The following is a 25,815-nucleotide window of genomic DNA, read 5'->3' as shown; positions in this document are numbered from 1 at the left end:
AATGAGCACGGACAAATTCTGATTGTTTGCTTATATGTTGATGACATTATTTTTATAGTTGATTTTGAGATAAATGAATTTAAAGCAACCATGATGAAAGAATTTGGGATGAATGTTGAAAATAGCAACAATAAATGTTAAAAATAGAATCCAAAATATTACAATTTTAATTTGTCCTTGAATTAAATTTGAATTTAGTCTCACCAGCTGCTTGAAAAATAATTAATTAATTCATTATGGATTAATTAGTTGGAGAAATTCAAGTTAGAAGTCTTTGTGAAGTCATGCAACAGTTATCCCTTAAATTAAAGAGATTATCACTTAATTAAGGAGATAAGATTGAGTTGTATTTGAGTTGTAATTAGTTAGCTCAATTTACTGAGTTAGGTCCAGTTAAATTAGTTCCAAACTGTTTGAGGAACTAATTGTGAGTTCAGTTAGTTAATGCATGCATGCATCCAACTAGGGTACTCCAGATAACTAAATATTCTCTCATCATTAACTCATGCATATCTATTCAGAGAAAGACCCAGTTGAGCTAAATGTCAAGGACAGGTTACTATCAGTTGCATGAGTTTTCCTATAAAGGAAACTCATCCATGTAGAAGGAACAAGGTTCCTTGAGGATTGCACAGTTTTACAAGGTGTGAGATCAGTGTGAGTGATTAGTGTTACACCTGGTAATAGCAGGATCACCCAGAGAAACTACGCAATGAAATAGGAGGCTTGGAGGGCAGAGGAGAAGGTTTGTGAGAAGCCTTGATTGCCTGTGAGCATCCAGGAGGATTGTACTGAGATCTGGCTAGTTGTGAGAGCTAAGGCTTTGTGTAATTCTGAGATATTTCCACCCTGTATGATAATACAGATAATGGGGTTTTCAGTTGAGGCTTTCCCCTGAGTATTCTTCTATGTTTCATGTGCATTGATTCTTCTTCTGGTTATATGTGTTCAGCTTGATCTTGCTCAAATCTGTTAAGCTTCCACAAAATTGATTGTAGAAGTAGATTAAAGTATTTTGCTTTAGTTATATTGCATTATCAGGTTAATCTACAGTTGGAATTTCTACATGGTATCGGAGCCAAGTTTATTGGAGCTGTGAACAATATACGGAGAAGAGAATTCGAATTTTGAAGTTCAGGGTTGCAAGTAAAAATTGAATTCATCTCATACTTCAAGGTTGGTCAATGGCATTCTATGGCTAGAGACTCGAGTATGCCTTGGATGGAAACTCGAATTACATACATGGAAAGATCGCATGGAGGATGTATTAGAAGACGACGACTTGAAGGATTTCATTGATCAAGAAATCCCAAAGCCAGGTTCAACTAATGCACAAGAGTTGGATGAATGGAAGAAGTGTGTGGCGAGGGCGAGACAGATCATCCTTGAGAGAGTTCGAGACCATATTGTCTCGAGTCTCCATCAGAAGGATACTCCATATTCAATGTGGAAGACATTGAAGGACCTCTACCAGAATAGTAGCAACCAGAGGAAATTGGCACTCAAGGACAAGCTTTGAAGAATCAAGATGGAGAACTTCGATATTATTTCCACATATCCAAACAAGCTCACCACTTGCAGAAATGAGCTTAGCAGTGTGGGAATAACTACTATTGATGATGATATGATGAGCCTTGCTCTCCTCGGCCTTCCAAAGAGTTGGAATAGCTACCAGGACTCTGTGAATGGAAGGGAGAAACTTCTAGATTGGGAACGACTTTGGTTGAATCTCATGCAGGAGGAGATCGGTAGGAGCACACGAGATGGTTCTTCATCCAAGGATGATGAAAAAAGTATAGTCTTAGAAAGTAAGGCAAGGAAAGGGAAGGGGAAGGCATCCCATTCCGAATCGAATTCTTCTCATGGAGGGAAGAAGGTTGACAAGTCTAAAGTGAAATGCTTTAATTTTCACGAGATGGGTCATTATGCAACTAATTTCCCATCGAAGAAATCCAAGAAGGGATTCTCGGAAGTATCTAAAGGTGAGGCATTATCCTCTCAGTTCGAGATGGACTTCACCCTCATCGCATGCAAGGTGTTATCAATGATGGGTTGTGGTTGGTTTCTTGACAGTGGAGCCTCATTCCACATGACCAACGATAAAAGTTTATTCAATACCTTGGAGGAGAAAGACCTCAAGATGAGTTGGGTGATGATGAAAGGTATAGTGTTTCAGGAGTGGGCATAGTTGATTTTCAAAGGGAGCATGGAGCTCTTATCACCTTGATAGATGTAAAGTATGTGCCTAGACTGAAGAAGAATTTGGTATCGATCGCGATGTTGAAGGACAGAGGCTACGATGTTGTCTTCAATAAAGGAAAGTTTTTCCTTAGACACATCACCACAGGACAGGTGAAACAGATTAGTTCACAATTGAAGAACATGTATGCTCTTGACATTCAAGATGCATGCAAAGCCTTGAGGAGCAAGGCAAATGTTAGAGACTTGGTGGTTGAGAGGGAGAGTAAATTACCTCTCAACATGCAGTCCCAGAATAAGTCTCAGACAATTGTGGAGGAGCCACAATTAGAGTCAACGTAGGGATCACATGTAGCCATACCTCTAGGTTTGAGGTGGGGTGATGGGAAGTGATAGTCCCAAGAAGGCTGAAATTGGGCAAGGTCCATTGAGAGACTTTATCTCATGGATCGTACCTTGCTACGGAGCCCAAAGTACATAGTAGTGGGAGGAATCAGTGGGATTGATGCAATCAGAGATCAAAGTGACAAAGGCTAGAGCAGTCAAATACTGAAGAGTGCAGAGAAGGATTGACAACAGTGCAGAAAGGTAGAGTCAGCCGAAGAGAAAAGTTTTCAGTTGATAGAGGCAATAATAATCAAAGACTTTGATGACAGATGCATCATATTGATTCATGTTGGATGTTTTTTTTTTATTTCTGGAGATTGTTGGAGCAACAACACTAGAGAGAAGTGTTGCATGCAGAACATGCCAAAGGTTTAGGACCAAGATCAAGTTGAATTCCTTTCTTGTTGAGAGAAAGTGTTGAAAATAGCAACAAGAAATGTTAAAAATAGAATCCAAAATATTCCAATTTTAATTTGTCCTTGAATTAAAATTGTGAATTAAATTCAAATTTAGTCTCACCAGCTTCTTGAAAAATAATTAATTAATTCATTATGGATTAATTAGTTGGAGAAATTCAAGTTAGAAGTCTTTGTGAAGTCATGCAATAGTTATCTCTTAAATTAAGGAGAATATCCCTTAATTAAGGAGATAAGATTGAATTGTATTTGAATTGTAATTATTTAGCTCAGTTTACTGAGTTAAGTCCAGTTAAATTAGTTCCAAACTATTTGAGGAACTAATTGTGAGTTCAGTCAATTAATGCATGCATGCATCCAACTAGTGTACTCCAGATAACTAAAGATTCTCTCATCATTAACTCATACATGTCTATTCAGAGAAAGACCTAGTTGAGCTAAATGTCAAGGATAGGTTACTATCAATTGCATGAGTTTTCCTATAAAGAAAACTCATCCATGCAGAAGGAACAAGGTTCCTTGAGGATTGCGTAGCTTTACAGGGTGTGAGATCAGTGTGAGTGATCAATGTTACACTTAGTAACAGCAGGATCACCCAGCAAAACTGCGCAAGGAAATAAGAGGTTTGGAGCGCAGACAAGAAGGTTTGTGAGAAGCCTTGATTGCCTGTGAGCATCCAGGAGGATTGTACTGAGAGCTGGCTAACTGTGAGAGCTAAGGCTTTGTGTATGTCTGGTATATTTCCACCTTGTATGATAATACAGATTGTGGGGATTTTAGCTGAGGCTTGCCCCTGAGTATTCTTCTGTGTTTCATGTGCGTTGATTCTTCTTCTAGTTATATGTGTTCAGCTTGATCTTGCTCAAATCTATTAAGCTTCCGCAAAATTGATTGTAGAAGTAGATTAAAGTATTTTGCTTTAGTTATATTGCATTATCAGGTTAATCTACAGTCAGAATTTCTACAATGATAGATCTTGGTCTCATGAAATATTTTCTTGGTATAGAAGTTGAGCAATCTGAAAAAATGAATTTTTATTTGTCAAAATAAATATGCCAAAAAATTGTTGAAAAGGTTCAGGATGGAAAATTGCAAACATGTCCCTACACCAGTTGCAATGGGTACAAAGTTAAGCAAGGATGATGAAGGATCAGATGTCAATCCAACTCTATTCAAAAGATTGGTTGGCAGCCTCATGTATCTCACAGCTACTAGACCAGATATCATGTAAGGAGTGAGTTTGATTTCCATATTTATGGAGACTCCAAAAGACACACATTGGAATGTAGGAAAAATAATTCTTAGATACATAGCAGGAACTAGAGATTGTGGCATAATATATGCAAGCACAGAAAAGAAGAATTTGATTGGATACATAGATAGTGATTTTATAGGCAGTTTGGATTATAGGAAGAGCACTTCTAGTTTTGTGTTCCATCTTTGTTCAAGTGTGATTTCATGGGCATCTAAGAAGCAACCCATTGTGACACTTTTGTCAACAAAAGCAGAATATGTAGCAACAACATCAGCAACATGTCAAGCAGTGTGGTTAAGAAGAGTATTTGATGGACTCAAGCAGAAACAACAATGATCAACAACAATATATTGTGACAACACTTCAACGATTGCATTATCTAAGAATAGTGTGTTTTATCAAAAGAGCAAGCATATTGATACTAGATATCACTTTATTAGAGAACTTGTAAGCAATGGAGAAATTCACTTGAAGCCTTGTAAATCTAGTGATCAATTGGTTGATATCTTTATTAAGTCATTAGCAAAAGATGTGTTGAGTTTCATAGAAGAAACTTGGGTGTTGTAAGCCTAGCTGAGACATAGCCCAGCAGACATGTTTGAGTTGTCATAAATCATGTTTTAGTTTAGCGGTCGTAATTAAGGGTGTGTTAAAATGAGATAATTACTCCTGCATGAGGAGTTGGCTAAACATAGAGAGTCAGTTAATTGAGTGATTGCGTTTTTGAGTGTTGAGTCAAGTCTAGTTAAGTGATAGACGACTTTTAGTGTGTGGTTGCATGTCAAAATATTTTAGGCAAGTTGCTAGTTGGAAAAGGATAAATACCCTTCACTTGCAAATCAAGTTTTGTGTGATCAATAAAAGAGATGCAAATCATATTTTATGTGTGAATTATTTATGTTTTGTCTCCTTTGCCTTTCCAACAAAATTCACTTGCAAAATGCAAAACAAAAAATAACAACTTCTAAGACGGAGAGCAATAAATAACAAAAATTCACCATAAAAAAAATAACAATTTCAAAAATAAAACATAAAAACTAAAATAATTCACAAACAATAACAGGAATTCACTTCTAATTCTAATACAACTACAATTTTATTTCATTTAATTTTGTTTTTACTTTAACACATTTGAATTAATTGTTCTCAATATCAAGAAATTTACATAGACATACCTACGAAATATCAAGATATAAAATTTGGAATTTCAAAATCAAAATCAATAATTATTACTACCGTATGCATCATACGACATCCTAATATGACTAAGAAACAAGTCGTTCAACTTTTTAAAAAAAAAAACACAAAAACAAAAAAAATTGTTCACCGAAGCTCCAAGGTTATTTCTAAACTTATGGCACTGAAATATGTTTATCTCTGATTAACTAAATGATAACGCTCATAATTATGCTATCCTACACATTTACATCACTAGACCAGACTTGGTACCACTGCATGAATTATGTAATAATTACTTTTACAATCAGCAGTATGAACCATGAATGATGCACCCGCCAATCTCACTTATTTCGATGCATTTTACAATAAGATTTCTAAATTAACACCAATAGCAACACAAATATATATCAATTAAAAATAAATAAAAATAATTAAGAGCTCACTTATTTTGATGCATTTTACATTAAGATTTCTAACTTAACAGCCAGTATTAACACAAATTTACGTCAATAAAAAAATATTTAAAAATTAAAATTACGCCGTAAGGCGTTCCCTCTAGAATGAACTTTCCTAAAATCTACTTGTCATCCCTATATGCCGTTAGATTATGTGCTAGACGATTAGATGATTTTTAATCGTTCGATCAAGGGAAAGCAGCAAGGGAAAGCAGCAAAGCGTTACAACTCTTCGTCTTACCATTCTTATCAACATCGTTGCCTTCTTCGGCGTTTGCTCTCCGCCAATCTCATCAACATCGTTGCCTTCCTCGGCGTTTGCTCTCCGCCAATCTGTTCCGATGTGATCCGTTACTGTTCCTCGCTGGCTATCTTCATGAGCTGCATATGTCACGGAAAAAAGACCTGTCCATGTTAGGAATGTCTTTCCCCTTACCATTCTCATCAACATCGTTGCCTTCCTCGGCGTTTGCTCTCCGCCAATCTGTTCTCATGTGATCCGTTACTGTTCCTCCCTGGCTATCTTCATGAGCTGCATATGTTAAGGAAAAAGACCTGTCCATGTCAGGAATGGCAAAGACAAAGGAGCAGGACACAGCAGGCATTGGCAAAGACAATGTTCTTGGAAACAGAAAAGATGATTCAGTAAAGGAAGAAAGAGATATGCCATCCAAGAAACGCCACAAGTTACATAAAGGAGATGCTGCCCATGCCCAGCTTACAGAGGATGGAAATTCCGAAGCCCATTTACCGATCTATGGTGAGAGAGAAAGTGTTGCTGGTCGTATGGTGAGAGAGAAAGTGTTGCTGGTCGCAAAGTTGAGGAAGAAGCTTTTGTCAAAGCTCAAGATGAAGGGGCAAACTAAATGTTCCAAGCTTTCAACCTGTTGAGCGTAAAATGGTCTGTGTTTTAGGTTTTGTGCACATTAGATTCAAAATTTTCTTTAAGGTTTTGTGACAGTTGAGACACTTCAGGATTGCAGAACAGAAATCCCTAGAGATTCATAAGAAATGTTTTTGAACACGCTGGAATTAAATATTACTTAGGGTTGAATTTCCGAAATTTTGATGTGATTCATAAAAAATGTTTTTGAACATGCTGGAGTTAAATATTGGGTAGGGTAGGATTTAGAAAATTTTGATGTGATTCTCAACTTTCCATATGTAAACAGTTCTTAAGGTGGCTGTGATTACGAAAGAAATTGATTAACCTCTTTGTAAGTTAATTCGTTTATCCTTTCAACGTTGAAAGGTTTTTAGAGAAGGTTCTCTGTAGCAAGGGGCCTCTGTAAAACTGAACGGGGATCAACGAACAGAGCGGGATGTTTCCATTTGTGCTGGTAAATTGTCTTCTGAGAAAATTCATCTGTCTAAACTTGATGGAAATATCGCTTCTCCAGGTACTTAGTGTTCAGTTAGTGTTCAGTTTACATTACAGTCTCCCATGCAACATTTTTTGCAAATGCCTAGACGGGTAGATTCACGTGTTGGCTTCAGAAAAGTTCAGTTTATTAATGTGGACTAACTTCTTTTGTTTCAATTTTGATGTAATTCAGGAACAAATGACCGAAAGAGGAACAGCAATAAATTTTAATATAAATATCAATAAAATCAAAAATAAATTTACTCAAAAACCATGCTAACCTGTACCTCATTAACTTACCAAGTCAAACTGAGAAGCCTCACATGGAATATGTTCAACTCCAGCAAAATATTTTTCTGAAATTTTACCTCGGCCGAGAAGCGTGACTATTCTAACTGAGAGTGAGATAAATTTGTCTAGAATGGATTACTTTTAAGTAATATTTTCGATCGATATGACTTTATAGGTTAAACTTCTCAAGATATAGTTTCATAAATTTTGAATATTTTTAGAACCATTGAAAATCCTAAAACAATTTACAGACTCTGTGGATTGTTTGTTTCACCCAATTCTAATAAAAATGATTACATAAGTAAAGATAGTTTTCTGATTTTATAGTTTTTGTTTGTTGTTTTTAATAAGTTTTATTTAAAAAATTGAGTAAGAATTATTGAAATAGAATATTTAAGTTGTAAAGATTTAATGTTTTTAAATTCAATTATATATTCGAAAATACATTTTAACTACGGTCGGCGCCGCCCCACTGGTGTCTTTATTAAAACTTAGTCAACTGCGTCAGAAAAAACGTAATTTGGATACTGAAACTATAGAGAAACACAGCATATTCTTCATATATATGTTTTAGACAACGATCAAATATCTGTTTACGGAAGACAGAACCAGCTCTCCTGTGGGGGCGAAAGGGAGGTAATGGTGGAAAAATCCCGGGATTCGTGTGGAGAGGAGCGAAAGGAAGGATAAATCCAATGAGTGGTAGTAGTTGCAGATGCTCCCAAGCCTTAAATTCATTGGGCCGATAAAAGGAAAAGCGGGTGATTGGTAGATTGATTTCATGTCTTTAAGAATATGTTGTTGAAAGCGATTCAATCATTTGGAGGCCAGTTAGCCAAAATTTTAGCTTAGCTAAATTTACGGTTTGCTAAAGAAGTAAAAATAATGGTGAGAGTTCAACACTGGCAGAACCATAGTTATGACGCTGATTGATAGCTTGATTTCATGTCTTTAAGAACATGTTAAAAGAGATTCAATCATATAGCCGCAACTTAGCAGAAATTTTTTCTTACTTAAATTTAGGGTTTGTTAACCAAGTAAAATCTATGGTGGAGAGTTTATCTTTAACAAAATCATAGTTATTATCATAAATTATATATATACATTTGTAAGTTAGAAGAATTGGTAAATGAATTGGTATTATTATAATTTTCAACTGTGTCTTTTTTTTCTTAAAATATTTACGCCGTAAGGCGTTCCCTCTGAAATGAACTTTCCTAAAATCTACGTGTCATCCCTATATGTCGTTAGATTATGTGTTAGACGATTAGATGATTTTTAATCGTTCGATCAAGGGAAGGCAGCAAAGCGTTACAACTCTTCTCCTTACCATTCTCATCAACATCGTTGCCTTCCTCGGCGTTTGCTCTCCGCCAATCTGTTCCCATGTGATCTGTTACTGTTCCTCCCTGGCTATCTTCATGAGCTGCATATGTCAGGGAAAAAAGACCTGTCCATGTTAGGAATGTCTTTCCCCTTACCATTCTCATCAACATCGTTGCCTTCCTCGGCGTTTGCTCTCCGCCAATATGTTCCCATGTGATCCGTTACTGTTCCTCCCTGGCTATCTTCATGAGCTGCATATGTTAGGGAAAAAGACCTGTCCATGTTAGGAATGGCAAAGACAAAGGAGTAGGACACAGTAGGCATTGGCAAAGACAATGTTCTTGGAAACAGAAAAGATGATTCAGTAAAGGAAGAAAGAGATATGCCATCCAAGAAACGCCACAAGCTACATAAAGGAGATGCTGCCCATGCCTAGCTTACAGAGGATGGAAATTCTGAAGCCCATTTACCGATCTATGGTGAGAGAGAAAGTGTTGCTGGTCGTATGGTGAGAGAGAAAGTGTTGCTGGTCGCAAAGTTGAGGAAGAAGCTTTTGTCAAAGCTCAAGATGAAGGGGCAAACTAAATGTTCCAAGCTTTCAACCTGTTGAGCGTAAAATGGTCTGTGTTTTAGGTTTTGTGCACATTAGATTCAAAATTTTCTTTAAGGTTTTATGACAGTTGAGACGCTTCAGGATTGCAGAACAGAAATCCCTAGAGATTCATAAGAAATGTTTTTGAACATGCTAGAATTAAATATTACTTAGGGTTGAATTTCGGAAATTTTGATGTGATTCATAAAAAATGTTTTTGAACATGCTGGAATTAAATATTGCGTAGGGTAGGATTTAGAAATTTTTGATGTGATTCTAAACTTTCCATATGTAAACAGTTCTTAAGGTGGTTGTGATTACGAAAGAAATTGATTAACCTCTTTGCAAGTTAATTCGTTTATCCTTTCAACGTTGAAAGGTTTTTAGAGAAGGTTCTCTGTAGCAAGGGGCCTCTGTAAAACTGAACGGGGATCAACGAACAGAGCGGGATGTTTCCATTTGTGCTGGTAAATTGTCTTCTGAGAAAATTCATCTGTCTAAACTTGATGGAAATATCGCTTCTCCAGGTACTCAGTGTTCAGTTTACATTACAGTCTCCCATGCAACATTTTTTGCAAATGCCTAGACGGGTAGATTCACGTGTTGGCTTCAGAAAAGTTCAGTTTATTAATGTGGACTAACTTCTTTTGTTTCAATTTTGATGTAATTCAGGAACAAATGACCGAAAGAGGAACAACCCCGAGGATCAACCAATAGAGCAAGATGTTTCCACTTCTCGTGGTAAATTCTCTTCTATACAGATTCATGTGCCCAATGGAGTGTCCCAAATGGATTACACAGAGAATCATGGCGGTGCAAGGGATCCTTTATCAAGGTTATCTTCAGGACACACTTATTACACACTGGAATCTCTGCAGGGCTTTACAACTCTTTCCCCTTACCATTCTCATCAACATCGTTGCCTTCCTCGGTGTTTGCTCTCCGCCAATCTGTCCCCATTCACATGGGAGGCAGGGCAATGCCGCCTACCCTTTCTCCTCGATTGGTACCAATGACCTCAGAGACACGATGATTAGGGATCCCTACAGACAACCCATTACTGACAGAGAACCCACTTTGAATATTATGAATTATGAGGCAGAGCCTATTGGATATTCCATTGGCCATTTGCAGAGCTTGAACCAGTTTGTGAATCCAACTCAGCAATATCAACAACAACCCATTACTGACAGAGAACCCACTTTGAATATTATGAATTATGGGGCAGAGCCTATTGGATATTCCATTGGCCATTTGCAGAGCTTGAACCGGTCTGTGAATCCAACTCAGCAATATCAACAGCAGGAATTTGTTAATCAAACTTCACCTCCACCTCCACCTCAGATCTATCAACATCAGTCACGCCAACAAGAGATATCTATTTTTTTTCAAATTTCCATTCCAGATTGTGCAATGTATCCATCCTTTTTCATTCACTTCTTAGCCTCTCAACTTTGAACTTTTTTTTTTCTGATTCAGTAGTGTATCCATTCTTTTTCTACCTTTTCTTTTTGTGCCAGAAAATTTGTTTACTGTTTCAGTAATTTGTCCATTCTTTTTGTTTACTAATTGAGCAATGTTTGATATTGTGGGAGCCTTTATCACTGTTTAGGGCAATACCACATTCACTAGGTATTAAAACAACCTCTCTGTTGTCTTTCTGAGGCTGGGATAATGCAGAGAGGTTGATCTTCATATTGGAAATTATAGAGCATACTATTTTTATTACTAACATTGGGTTGCCGTCCAAGGAAATCATCTTATCTGGACTACTTTAGTACAATAATTTAGCACTTTTATGTTAAAATGAAATTAGGTGTCAAGGAATGAATCACTTTAGTATAAAAATTTAACACTTTTATATCAGAATGAAATTAGATATTGAAGCAAAATTTTTATAGTAAGCCAATTACAAGATTTAAAACTCTGATATCATAAGAAAAGCCATCAACAAACATATCAATTGTCCCACTTTGCTATGAAAAAAATTAAGGCACAATATAGATTGAGCAGAGGAAGATAAATTCTTGTTTATGATTACTTGATCAACTTTGTTCTTGAGTATGATTAGTTGATTAGATAAATTCTTGTTTATGATTAGGCACAACCTCGATCCAGTGAATTAATAGGAGCTTCTGTAAAGGTAAGTACAGAAAAACTTTCAGTTAGACTGAAATGGGCGTGTTCAAATATGGGCTGGGAATCATATATATGATGATCCAGTTGTTAGTGGTAAAGTTTGTTGTTTAATTAGTGTGGTTATCTGCTATTGTTGTAGCACAACTCGAATTAAGTGACACTGTGACAAGATCAGTTAATTTAAGTGATGTGGGACTGGCCTGTTTAGGCAATCTGGCACTCTTTATTACAAGCTTGTTAAGAGGAAGACTTTATTTGGAAATGGGTACCAGGGATCTCATGGCCACCCTCACAGGTCCCAAAATCAAAGACATAGATAAGTTTGGGCTGACCACCACACATGAATTTAGTGAAGCTTCTGTTGTAATGTTGTCAATGGATACATCAATTATTCCATCCAGCAATTCATTAAATATATATGCAATGCCCATGATGTGGCCTCCATACTGCTTCAATGTGCTCCTTTAAAAGATGCATTAACATCTCCTTCAATCCAAATTCCATCCGAATGTGCAGGTGCCATTCAAGAGATTTGTTCACATAACATCCCTGGATGCAATTGTAATTGCATTGTATTCAGGACAGTCAGAAATATCACAATCTTACTTGGTAAGAGGATGCCTGGAACACTACAACAAGTGTCGGATACCCTGTGCATACTGCCATCTCTGCAATGCATAAGAAGTGGCTGCCATTTGTTCAATCATGTGAGGGACATTTCCAGCGTGGAATTCCCTGCAGCCTGTGAAATGCTTGATTTTGAATTTAAGCCACCCATCCAAGAAATCCCTATTTGTATTTGCATTTTACTGCATCCTGCAACCACTGATGACTGGACAAACCTGCTGATGAGATCTTTCAAGTCTAAAGATCAGGAAGGCAGAGGAGCCATAGTCATGGCTTCTGATGCCCTGGAAAACTACCTAGATCATAGGAGAGGAGGTAGACTGGAAGAAGTATTCTACAGAACTACATCCACTTTGACATAATACCATACGCCCTGTTATTATTCCTTAAAAAAATCAAAATTTGAAAATTCAAGTGTCCTAACCATAAATTCCAAAGAACACTATTTACTTCCTTTGTCGCATTCAAACTATGTGAGTTGCTTGAATAAAAAAGGGCTTGAAAATTATGTCTTCAGTAATTTATTCTCTTGCTATAATTTCATTTTTAGTCAAGTTATGCATGACTGCACATTCTTTATTATCAAATATTAACTTTTAGTTTTTCTCCAACATCTATCCCATATAAAGTATATTCTTCCTCAATGTTGATGTTGGCAATTTGCCATGGATAAGCTTATTTTCCACATGCAATGCTACAATTGCAACTATACCTTTCCCTTTCACTTTTAAGACACTATCATCACCAAATATGATTCTACCATAATAAGTGTCATTAATTATATTAAACAACTCATCCTTAGATGTCAAATGAGTTGAGGGTCTCGAATCAATATATCATGCATAAGTTTCTTGATTGTGTGCCATCAAACTTTATATGAATAACTTATCATTTTTAATTTACTCAACAACTATGTTAACACCTTTATGTTCATTATCTCTCAGTTATTCATAGAAATCTTCATCAAGCTCACTAAATTTGTGATAATAATAATACTATGGTCCTTGTCTTTCTTCATATCCATTTGTGCTCCCATCTCTTTCTCTTCTTTTTACATGAGATCCTTCTTTGCTTCCTCCTCTAAATTGACTTGAACTTCTTCCTCTACCTCTTGAAATGAATTCATATTCTTGTGAATTTTTCTTATTTGTATTCTAATTCTGAATCAATTGATTATGAACTTATCCTGTACTTCTTCCTCGTCCCCTATTCTTTTTGGAGAATGCATTTTCCATGTTCTCGTTTGAAGAAATCTCTTCAAGAACTAATAAATATCCACTTAATTCATCAATAATAACCATCAACTACTAATTCCCATAGATGTTTGTTGATAAGCATTGGTTCCATTCTTTTTCTCTAGTAAAAGTACATTCTTTTTCTCTAGTAAAAGTACTTAAAACTTGTGAGCTTTGAAGAACTATATTATTTGTCACCATAAAAAAGAATGAAGAAGAAAAAAAAAGCAAAGAGAACACATATATTGTCCCACTCCAACTGAGGACATGAACAACTATCAAAAAAAAAATGCGACTCAACCACCACCAAAAAGAGCTTTTTTATTAAATAGAGAATACAATGAAGTGTGTTATTCAAGCTCCATTAGTTGCACATCCTCCATGCTTTCACAGATAAATCCACTCGCTCAATCAGTATCATCTTTTTTTCCCATCCTTTGAGTCTCTCGTCCACATAGATACTCACACTTCCACGTAGTCACGCACTTCAATCTTACGCACCACAAAACCCACAACACTTTGGATGCAACTTATTTTCAATGCAGACCTTAGAAATTTATATAGGTTTTCACACAGTCTAGTTCTATCTCTCATATAATGGTCATATCACACCGTGCTCTAATACCAAAATGAAGTAATATTATATCAATAAAATGGAGCAATGCAAAAAAATAACAATAATAAGACAAGCTCAAATAGCCTGGAACACTACAACAAGTGTCGGATACCCTGTGCATATTGCCATCTCTGCAATGCATAAGAAGTGGCTGCCATTTGTTCAATCATGTGGGGGACATTTCCAGCGTGGAATTCCCTGCAGTCTCTGAAATGCTTGATTTTGAATTTAAGCCACCCATCCAAGAAATCCCTATTTGTATCTGCATGCCACTGCATCCTGCAACCACTGATGACTGAACAAGCCTGCTAATGAGATCTTTCAAGTCTAAAGATCAGGAAGACAGAGGAGCCATAGTCATGGCTTTTGATGCCCTGGAAAATGCAGAGAGGTTGATCTTCATATTGGAAATTATAGAGCATACTATTTTTATTACTAACATTGGGTTTCCGTCCAAGGAAATCATCTTATCTAGACTACTTTAGTACAATAATTTAGCACTTTTATGTTAAAATGAAATTAGGTGTCAAGGAATGAATCACTTTAGTATAAAAATTTAACACTTTCATATCTGAATGAAAATAGATATTGAAGCAAAATTTTTATAGTAAGCCAATTACAAGATTTAAAACTCTGATATCATAAGAAAAGCCATCAACAAACATATCATTTGCCCCACTTTGCTATGAAAAAAATTAAGGCACAATATAGATTGAGCAGAGGAAGATAAATTCTTGTTTATGATTACTTGATCAACTTTGTTCTTGAGTATAATTAGTTGATTAGATAAATTCTTGTTTATGATTAAGCACAACCTCGATCCAGTGAATTAATAGGAGCTTCTGTAAAGGTAAGTACAGAAAAACTTTCAGTTAGACTGAAATGGAGGTGTTCAAAGATGGGCTGGGAAGCATATATATGATGATCCAGTTGTTAGTGGTAAAGTTTGTTGTTTAATTAGTGTGGTTATCTGCTATTGTCGTAGCACAGCTCGAATTAAGTGACACTGTGACAGGATCAGTTAATTTAAGTGATGTGGGACTGGCCTGTTTAGGAAATCTGGCACTCTTTATTACAAGCTTGTTAAGAGGAAGACTTTATTTGGAAATGGGTACCAGGGATCTCATGGCCACCCTCACAGGTCCCAAAATCAAAGAAAGATAATTTTGGACTGACCACCACACATGAATTTAGTGAAGCTTCTGTTGTAATGTTGTCAATGGATACATCAATTCTTCCATCCAGCAATTCATGAAATATATATGCAATGCCCATGATGTGGCCTCCATACTGCTCCAATGTGCTCCTTTAAAAGATGCATTAACATCTCCTTCAATCCAAATTCCATCCGAATGTGCAGGTGCCATTCAAGAGATTTGTTCACATAACATCCCTGGATGCAATTGTAATTGCGTTGTATTCAGGACAGTCAGAGATATCACAATCTTACTTGGTAAGAGGATGCCTGGAACACTACAACAAGTGCCCGATACCCTGTGCATACTGCCATCTCTGCAATGCATAAGAAGTGGCTGCCATTTGTTCAATCATGTGGGGGACGTTTCCAGCGTGGAATTCCCTGCAGTCTGTGAAATGCTTGATTTTGAATTTAAGCCACCCATCCAAGAAATCCCTATTTGTATCTGCATTCCACTGCATCCTGCAACCACTGATGACTGGACAAACCTGCTAATGAGATCTTTCAAGTCTAAAGATCAAGAAGACAGAGGAGCCATAGTCATGGCTTCTGATGCCCTGGAAAACTACCTGGATCAAAGGAGAGGAGGTAGACTGGAAGAAGTATTCTATTGAATAAAAAAAACAATTGTGTAAATACAAATAACACACCCTACAAAGTGATGTCTTCTTGACTATTGATCAATATGTATGATTTTCCTTTCACAGTTCTTGTGTTTTGATTCTTTATGAATAGGAATTGATTCATTCAACTAAAATTGGTATTGTTGATTTTGATGGTACTTCTGTCCTCCAGCTTGATGATTGGGTGCTGTGCCGAATTTACAAGAAAAATGGTCATTCTCAGAGAGTACAAGGGGTAGAACAAGATGAATCACCAAGTGCAGATGAAGTGATGGCTTCTTTCCCTGATATTGATCAGCGAAACAAACTGCAACTGCCCAAAATTGCCTCTTTTAGTGGGTTGTTGGAGAGTGACGATCCTTTCATAGATGGTTTTTTAAACGATGAAGCCATGCATGGCAATGGAAACAGCAATAGACTACCTCAAGTCCAGTCCTCCATCCTCTCTCACAACAATTTCAGCAATAACAATGACAACAATAGCGATTTCCGATATGAATTTGCCCCAAAACAAGAAGAGTTAGCAGTGGAGAATGACAACAAATTCAATTCTCTCAAGAGGACCCTCTCCTTAGCATATGGGGACGATGAAACCAACCCTGCAAAGAGATTCAACAACATGGAGAACAACTACAACTACAACGTCAACAATAATGTTTCAGCCTTGCTTAATTCAATGCAGCCCAATCAAACTTTCCAACAATAGAACTTCCTAAGCACATTGAATGACAGTCAACAGAATTTCAGACTTCCCTACATTCAGAACATGCGTTGGACCACCTAAGCAACTGCTCATCACGAAGATTTTGAATTCTTTTCAACTGAACTAAGATTGGTATACGTCAAAAATTTCTGGATACTAACTCAAAATAGATTGTTCTTTCTACAACTGATTTGTATAATAGTTTCTACGGTATACATGAAAATTGTCATAATTTGTGCATGGAATGAACAGTAGCAGCTTGCTATATTCTGTGTATAGCAATAGGTATATAAAATCAGTGTATCAGGTGCAAAGAAACTGTCTATGGCTTCAGGCCTTTATTCGTCAGACTATTGTATAGTATTTGGTTCTCATTGGTTGGCCACAGGAATCCACAATATGGTACAACAAGTTTTATTGGACGTATACTAATATAAATAGTGTACCTTTTTATGTTTTTGGCGACGATAATCCTTGACTGTTCATGGTTCCAATTGGATTTATGGTTTAGCCAAGGTTACACCATTTTGGGTTTCGTAATATACTCGCTAATCCTAGAATGTTCATGGTTCCACTTGGATTATGGTTTAGCCAAGGTTTCACCACAATCCAAGAGATTTTGGCTTTTGTAATATAGTCAACATTAGAGAAAATACAAACGACCCGGAATATCAGAGAAAATACAAATGACCCAAATCCATCAAAACCTTGAAAGTTTGTTCATGAACTCTCCGAATCTGGTATAAAACGTGTACTGTATTTGAAACTTCAATTTTCCATTAAATTAATGGGACATGAATTCCCACAAAGGAGTTCAAAAAGGTGAAATTAAGTTGAGCTTTCAACTTGTCATTCAATTGATGGACACTGAATATTAAATATAAGATAAATATATAGGAGTAGCATATGAGTGTCAGTTTTATAAAGAAGATTCTTTTTATTATTAATAAAAATATAGATAGTTTCATTTTAAAGGGTTATAAATATGAGTTATAAATACAAGACTTAAAGGGTTGTAAATATGAGTTATTAATTGTTTTTATGCAAAACCTGATAAATAGCAATTTAGCAATTTCTTTTTAATTGAGTGACTCAAATTCATGTTTCTTTAGGTTGAAGGTAAAGCCACTAAAGTGGAAAAATTTGTGATGCCAATAATCAGAGGGATTGTGATAAGAAATTTAATATTCCAAGAAGAGGAGGTAGTAGTAGATTCTAAATAAATTAGCAATGCAACAACATAAATGTTTGCAACAAATTTAGAGAGATCCACCTTGTTGAATAATGCACACACTACATGGATAATGGATTTCTGCACTTTATGCCTTACGGCGTTTCCTTTGCAACATCTAGTGCAAATGCTAGTTATAATGTTCCTTTGTGGGTGATGTGCCCACAACCTTTAGACCTCTCAATACTATCCGTGGTTCCCTCAGGTCTGTTAAAGACCCGATTGACCCAAAAAGCATGAAGGGTGTCTATGTCATTCCCTGTTCCTGTGGGACCCCTTATATTGGTGAGACTGGTCGTTCTATCAAACAGCGAATTAGCGAGCATTCAGCTGACTTAAGGCATGGGAGGACCAAGTCCTCGGCCTTGGCTGAGCATGCGGGGAAGACTATGCATCATGTTTGTATAGAGGAGGCTCGAGTCATTGCCAAAATTGCGCATTTTCACCATCGCAAATTTAGAGAGGCCCTGGAAATTGAGAAAAGGCCGGAGAATCTTAATAGGGATGATGGCTGGAAGATTAGCCGTTGCTGGGTCCCAGCCTTGTCTTCCTAGGTTCCTCATTCCCCTTTGGGGTAGGTCTTAGGTTTCTGTTTTTTCCCCCGCCTCTTATTCTTCTTTTGGCTGATTTATGAAGTGTTTAAGTCCTTTTTAAGTTATGAATTAGGTAGGCATATTACTTTTAGATTTGATTCCATTATTAATTCTATTATATCCTTAGTATTGAGTTGACCTTTTGTCTAATAAAACCTTTTTATTTTGACATAATTAACCTTAATATATTTTTATTGGAATAAATAAATTAATACGGATTATCATTGAATATAAAATTTACCATTAAGGATTAGTTAGGATATACCAATAAATACCATTTTTAATAAACATTACCTTATAAGTAATTAAATAACGTCTTAGTTAAACTTGAAATATTAAATTATTATTAATTATTTAACCATAAGGATAATTAGTTATTCTATGTACCTAATGGAACTAATTCCTAGGAATAAGTAATAATTTAACAATTTGTTTGGAATTATGGATTATTAAGTAGATATAGTTTATTATTAAACATTCATTACTTATTAATTTAAAGACCATTATATTAAAATAATAGATAAGAATAATATAATTTAAAGATCTAACTTACCAATGAACCTTTAATAATTATTACGCATTACCTAAATAATAATGATTTATCACCTTTTAGTTGTATTTAAACAATATTGGGATGATTACTAATATAAATATGTACTTTATACGAGATATAATGACCTTTATAACTAAAATATGAATTTTCTTAATATTTAGTATTAGATTTATTTATTTATAAATAAACAAGTGAAATGCCTTTACTTACCTTTTCTAGGAATATATATATATATATATATATATATATATTCTTTTTATTTTTGAATTTGACTAGGGTGATTGGTCAAAATTAGTCGTTGGCATTATAACCATTGGAGTCTCTGCACCTCTATTTAATCAAGCTAATCCAGATTGGTTCTTCAACTTGTCCTGACGATGAACCACACTGGTTGGTTCGAAACGCGTCGACAAACGATTTATTATGTGATTTTGCCGAAGATTATCTAAACAAGTTATGGATCACAGAAGTTTCAATTCCTTATTAAAAAAAAAAAAAATGTTCCACATTGTTAAATTACTTAACATATCATATAGTTGACCGACCTAATGAGTGGTCAGCCCAACACCAAATGCGTAATTCTGTAGGTGAGGCCGGTATAATAAAATCATTTTCGGATTAAGAAAGGCAATTTCTAACGCATTAAGAACGTTAAGAAAGAACAAAACAAAATTATTTTCCAAATGCTTTTATATTTAATTTGCATTGATTGAATAACATACATGTTTATATTCTTATTTAGGATTTTATGATAGTAACATAGTATCTTAATCTTTAAATTAAGAGAGACACACTATGCTTTTTTCTTTCAAATAAGTTATTATAAGTTACTTTCCTGAAAAAAAACAAATGTTAAACTACATTATAAATACACATTATATTTTTCTTTTAAGTAAGTTAGGAATGTTTGTAACGAAGGTTATTTAAAATAGTAGATGTAGTTTAATTTATAAATGAATTTTATTTTTTATTCGGTAATATAATTATATTTTTTCTTTTAAATAAATTATGAATATTTGTAATGAAAGTTATTTAAAATAGTAGATGTAATTTAACTTATAAATGAAATATTTTTTTTATTAGGCAATATAATTTCAAGTAAGATTATAATATTTTTACTATTTAAAAATATAGTTTTAATATATAAATGAATGTAATACTCTGAAAATTTTCTAACATAGAATTTTACAATTCAAATTTTTGACAATCTCTACCGAGTTTTAATTAATTATAATTATCTTAAAAAAAAACTTGAAAAAATCATTTTATCTATTACTTAAACTATAAAAAAAAATACTCCAAAAATAAAAAATAAAATATTATATACATAACTTACCTAGTAACTAATATTGATATTATTCTTAATACGGTGGATGGGTTCATAAAATCGGTAGTATTAATACTAGCATTTGCACCACATGTTGCGAAGGAAATGTCGTAAGGCATAAATTCCAAGCGCATACAAGCAGCATAAAACCATGCAGTCACAAACAAGCTCAGAATCAGGGTATCGATACCAATTAGAATTGTATCAATTTCTTCCAAAGACAAACAATGTTCCTTTTATATTCAACTTTGCTCTGTTTCTCAATGTGCTTGAAGGTGAGATATCATTTGGTCATGGAAGAAACCCTGAATTAAGCATAAATTATATGACTCGGTAGTGATAGCTAGGGATGAAATCTGATCCTAATGGGAGCCTAAGAGAGCCTGTAAAGAGAAGAAACACGATTGCAGGATTTCTGCATAATGAGAATGATCAGCATGCTACACTGTCTTTGCGAAAGAATATCACTATTCAGCTATCAAATTGAAAAACTGCCAGAAGATTTCATGTGCCCCAAGCTAGTGATCTTAATCTTATCTAAAAATCCATTAATTTATCCTATTCCTGAGAACTTTCTAATCAAGCTCAATGCTTTGAGGGTTCTTGATCTCTCCCATACCCAAATAGAGTCACTGCCAACATCGGTCACTCAACTCACATTGCTTTAATTTCTCACATTCAATTCTACTAACATCAAGGAATTGCCTCCATCTATATGCAGTCTTTCTAGGCTTCAATTCTTGGATCTTTTGGACTGCAAAGTCTTAACATCATTGCCAAGTGAGATGTCTAAACTCACTTCGTTCAAAAGACTACATTTGAGTATGGGTATGGAAAAAGATTTGAATGATCCCACAAATGTTGTGGCTCTGAAGGATCTCACAAATCTTATAGAGCTCCGTTTAGTCTTATTTTAAAAATTTGAAGCACTAGCAACCATAACGGGCAATTGGCTAGAAATGAGGCATTTATATTTGCATCACATAAACAGGAATAATCTTAAGTACAATCTTCCCAATTAGATGTAGAAGATGAAGAAGTTGCAGAGTCTTGTATTGGATGATTACATTGGAGTGAAATTGCCCAAATGGATGTGTGGCTTTCAACAGCTGGAAAGGTTAGAATTGGATGGCAGTCGCTATGTGAAGGAGCTTCCTCCATTGGAGAGGTTGTCCACTTTGAAATTTCTAAAACTAAGGAATTACTCCAACGTGAGAGACTTGGGAATAGGCAGCTCTGGAGATTCAGGGGGATTTCCGATGTTAGAGACCATGCATTTGTCTAGTGTGACCAAGCTCTGAAGCATCACTGAGGAAGGTGTGTTGAAGATAGGAACACTACTCAAACTCTGTGTTTTGAAGATACAGAAGTGTTTCGGCTTGAGGAAATTGCCCAAAGGGATGGAAAAGTTAGATCATTTAATAATATATGGTGATAAACATTGGTGGGAACAAATAACTTGGGAAGACAATAACATGAAAATGCACCTCCACACATTATTCAAGGAAATTTAGATGATAGTTAGAAATTTCAAAATGTAATATTTAATTGAAGTATAATAATCTGTAAATTCTAGGATTATGGTCTTTCCATTAGTCAATAATTTGTAATTTCTGTTATTCATAATTAAATTGAGTTAAAGTATTTTTAATGAATTTGTATTGTGAAAAGATATCTTTATTTCTGATTTTGTGTAAATGCTACATGTATTTGTTTAACCTATCAAGATCAACAGTAGTAGAGGTCTTCAGGATCAAAGATACTTGCAGAGCCAGAAACACTACCCCATCTGGGTTTGCATATCATACACTTCAATTAGTGTAAATGTGATCTCCAACTTAAGTCGATTTGGCATCATCAAGCAATGCAATGAAACTAAGGAAATCCAAAACTCTGCTCTAGTTGTCATTTAATTTGTCTGGATACAGACAACACATCAAAACATGAAAGGATTGTTCTCTTCTGCTTCTTAACATTTTGATATGGCATACTCTTAGGCTAGGCACATAGGACTAAGACTTCAAATCAACAAAAAAGGGAGAGGAAGGAATCCCAAAGAAAAAACCTAGTTTTGTCATCTCGGCCTTGGAGCTCCTCACATGTGAGAGTTCTAGACAATCTTTCCAATAGATCTAGATCTACTAGAAACAAACACAATGAAAACTAGGCGATCACATAGGCTAGTCACTTCCTCCTCATTAAAGGTTCTCGCTTCAAATACCTTATAAGCCTTTTCACCATAGACCAAATTGGGTGAAGGGAGTCCGTTTTCATCATCAGTAGAATTTGGCAAGGTACCTGCAACATGCAAAATGACGCTTATGAACAAAAATCCCTTCTAGTAAAGCATAGGAAAAACTTCAATAACTTTGGCACATTACCATGCCTGCAATTTTTTCCACAGAAACAAAGCCACTTCTTATCTGACATACAATTTTAGTGTAATGCATAACTCTGATTGCAGATTGACAGAATTTGTATATAAAGGTTGAAAACCACATAGAAGTCCCCTGCAGCCAATCTGGAAATATACTAAGCATCTACAGTTATAATAGTGGCTATGTGAAGTAACAATGACAGGATAAAGATCCATAGAAATAGCATTCACTCGAAGGGAAAAGAACTTCATTAAATTCAGATGAAGTAGCGATTTTATACAGATTCTTGGAGATAAAACTAAGAATCTGTTTAAAATGGTTCTCCTACCAAGGGAATAATCTGAAGGATTGGAAATAAAAATTCAATTAGCTTATTCTTGCATTTGACACTTGAAAATTGGATCAAAAACTCTCTCTGTATTAATATGCCTCAGAAAATCCTACCCCATTCAATCCCTTTTCCTTTGAATAAAATAAAGATACATTTTTATATCATCTGTAGCAGTGTATTTTTCTACAGCTACTCTGATGCAAAAAATACATACATTGGAACGCCTCTTTTTTCCCCACTGATGATGGACAAATCTCATGCCTCTGATCTTATGAAGCAACACTCGATGAAGATGGAGAAGTAGCAAATGCTTCCATTCGTTCAACCATCAAAATATGTCATTAAAGGTATTTCATCATCCATCAAAATCTGTTGGTAGCAGCATTCCTCGCTGCAGAATGCCATGTCACCCCTGCAATAATCAGCAAACAGAGAATGAGACTAACTCTTAAGAATGGGAAATTTTAATCAATTCAATCGATTCTCAGAGGTTTAAAGCAATCGTGTGATCATTATAACAGACCTGTACATGTAGATGTCCTTTCCATGGTTCAATTGCCGTTTGCAAAGATAGCAAGCCCTGAGAAAATGGGCAACGGGAAATGCTGGAGCATTTGAATAGCTCCGAGCTGGCCATGCGACATCCCATATTTCATGTTCATCTTGCTTTTGAACAGGGTATTGCACAATTTCACACTCTATACCGCAATGAGTATGCATGTTGTTTGTGCTCGAATTTGAATCACGGGATATAACACAAGTATAGCTCTCTGAATGCTCCATTCCTATTTGATGGGTGGATTCTGTAAATCCATGGGGAGAACAAATCAGTATTGTCTCACTTTGCTGCTTGTGAGAACTCAACTGGCAATCAAAGTTGTTTTCAGGCCAATAAGTGATCCCAACTCCAGAAAAGGTCTTCAAATCCAATGGAGAAATTGGGCTTTTGGCCCCCTCTGAATCTGAGGACCCCTTTGGATTGAAACCTATTGAGATCCCAGGAGCATTGCAGAACCTGTGCTTGTCTTCTGGCCAGCCTCTGGTGGGTGATGAATCTGATGGGTAATCAGGCATAAGATGAAGCATCATCTTTTCTCTCCTCTTTTCCTTGATGCTACTGAGAACTCACCCCTCAATCAACCCACTTAAACTCCCTTCTTAAACTTGCTTAGCACACTCTCTTCAATTGAAAAATAAAATGACGTTCAAACCCAAAAATTCCTTGTACACCATTCACATGCACAATCCCTTACAACTTCAGGTACACTCTTCCACAAAAAGTGTAGGAGTCCTTGGAACTGGTGACAGATATACTGCAATAAAGAAAACCTCGCACTACAAGCCTGGTCTAAGCCTCCCTGGACGTAGTGAGCATATATTGATCCTAGTGGGAGCCTAAGAGAGCCTGTAAAGAGAAGAAAAACGATTGCAGGATTTCTGCATAATGAGAATGATCAGCATGCTACACTGTCTTTGCGAAAGAATATCATTGTTCAACTATCAAATTGAAAAACTGCCAGAAGATTTCATGTGCCCCAAGCTGGTGAGTTTAATCTTATCTGAAAATCCATTAATTTATCCTATTCCAAAGAAATTTCTAATCAAGCTCAATGCTTTGAGGGTTCTTGATCTCTCCCATACCCAAATAGAGTCACTGCCAACATCGATCACTCAACTCACATTGCTTGAATTTCTCACATTGAATTCTACTAACATCAAGGAATTGCCTCCAGCTATATGCAGTCATTCTAGGCTTCAATTCTTCGATCTTTTAGACTGCAAAGTCCTAACATCATTTCCAAGTGAGATGTCTAAACTCACTTCGTTCAAAAGACTACATTTGAGTATGGGTATGGAAAAATATTTGAATGATCCCACAAATGTTGTGGCTCTGAAGGATCTCACAAATCTTATAGAGCTCTATTTAGTCTTATTTTCAAAATTTGATGCGCTAGCAACCATAATGGGAAATTGGCCAGAAATGAGGCATTTATATTTGCATCACATAAACAGGAATACTATTAAGTACAATCTTCCTGACGAGATGCAGAAGATGAAGAAGTTGCAGAGTCTTCTATTGGATGATTACATTGGAGTGAAATTTCACAAATGGATCAGTGGCTTTCAACAGCTAGAAAGGTTAGAATTGGATGGAAATCACTATCTGAAGGAGCTTCCTCCATTGGAGAGGTTGTCCACTTTGAGATTTATAAAACTAAGGAATTACTCCAACGTGACAGATTTGGGAATAGGCAGCTCTGGAGATTCAGGGGGGTTTCCGATGTTAAAGACTGTGCATTTGTCTAGTGTGACCAAGCTCTTAAGCATTGCTGAGGAAGGTGTGTTGAAGACAGGAACACTGCTCAAACTATGTTTTGAAGATACAGAAGTGTTTCGGCTTGAGGAAATTTCCCAATTGGATGAAAAACTTAGATCATTTAATATTATATGGTGATAAACATTGGTGGGAACAAATAACTTGGGAAGACAATAACATGAAAATGCACCTCCACACATCATTCAAGGAAATTTAGATGATAGTTAGAAATTTCAAAATGTAATATTTAATTGAAGTATAATAATCTATAAATTCTTGGATTATGGTCTTTCCATTAGTCAATAATTTTTAATTTCTGTTATTCATAAATAAATTGAGTTAAAGTACTTTTAATGAATTTGTATTGTGAAAAGATATCTTTATTTCTGATTTTGTGTAAATGCTACATGTATTTGTTTAACCTATCAAGATCAACAGTAGTAGAGGTATTCAGGATCAAATATACTTGTAGAGCCAGAAA

The 25,815-nt window shown here is 35.6% G+C and overlaps 1 protein-coding gene across 1 annotated transcript; it reads right to left on the bottom strand.

The window, feature by feature from the left end:
• Positions 1-23,338: 23,338 nt before the first annotated feature.
• On the bottom strand, positions 23,339-24,106 carry LOC149193287 (FCS-Like Zinc finger 10-like). The gene is made up of 2 exons (XM_089407275.1): positions 23,541-24,106; positions 23,339-23,429 (listed from the first exon to the last, which is right to left on the bottom strand). Exons 1-2 carry the CDS (start codon positions 24,104-24,106, stop codon positions 23,339-23,341), a joined length of 657 nt encoding a protein of 218 aa, XP_089263401.1.
• Between the last annotated feature and the right edge of the window lie 1,709 nt (positions 24,107-25,815).

Source organism: Pinus tabuliformis, chromosome 2_2 (assembly GCF_031772625.1).
Source record: "Pinus tabuliformis cultivar Carrire ecotype Pingquan chromosome 2_2, CPIR1, whole genome shotgun sequence".
Classification (NCBI taxonomy): Eukaryota; Viridiplantae; Streptophyta; class Pinopsida; order Pinales; family Pinaceae; genus Pinus; species Pinus tabuliformis.
Note: the sequence above shows the minus strand (reverse complement) of the source record. Positions and strands in the feature narration are given on the sequence as shown.

Coding starts and splice junctions, on each gene's coding strand:
- LOC149193287 (XM_089407275.1), bottom strand. CDS start 24,106: ATGATGCTTCATCTTATGCCTGATTACCCATCAGATTCATCACCCACC. Junction 23,430..23,540: donor AAGGACATCTACATGTACAG/GTCTGTTATAAT, acceptor TGATTATTGCAG/GGGTGACATGGCATTCTGCA.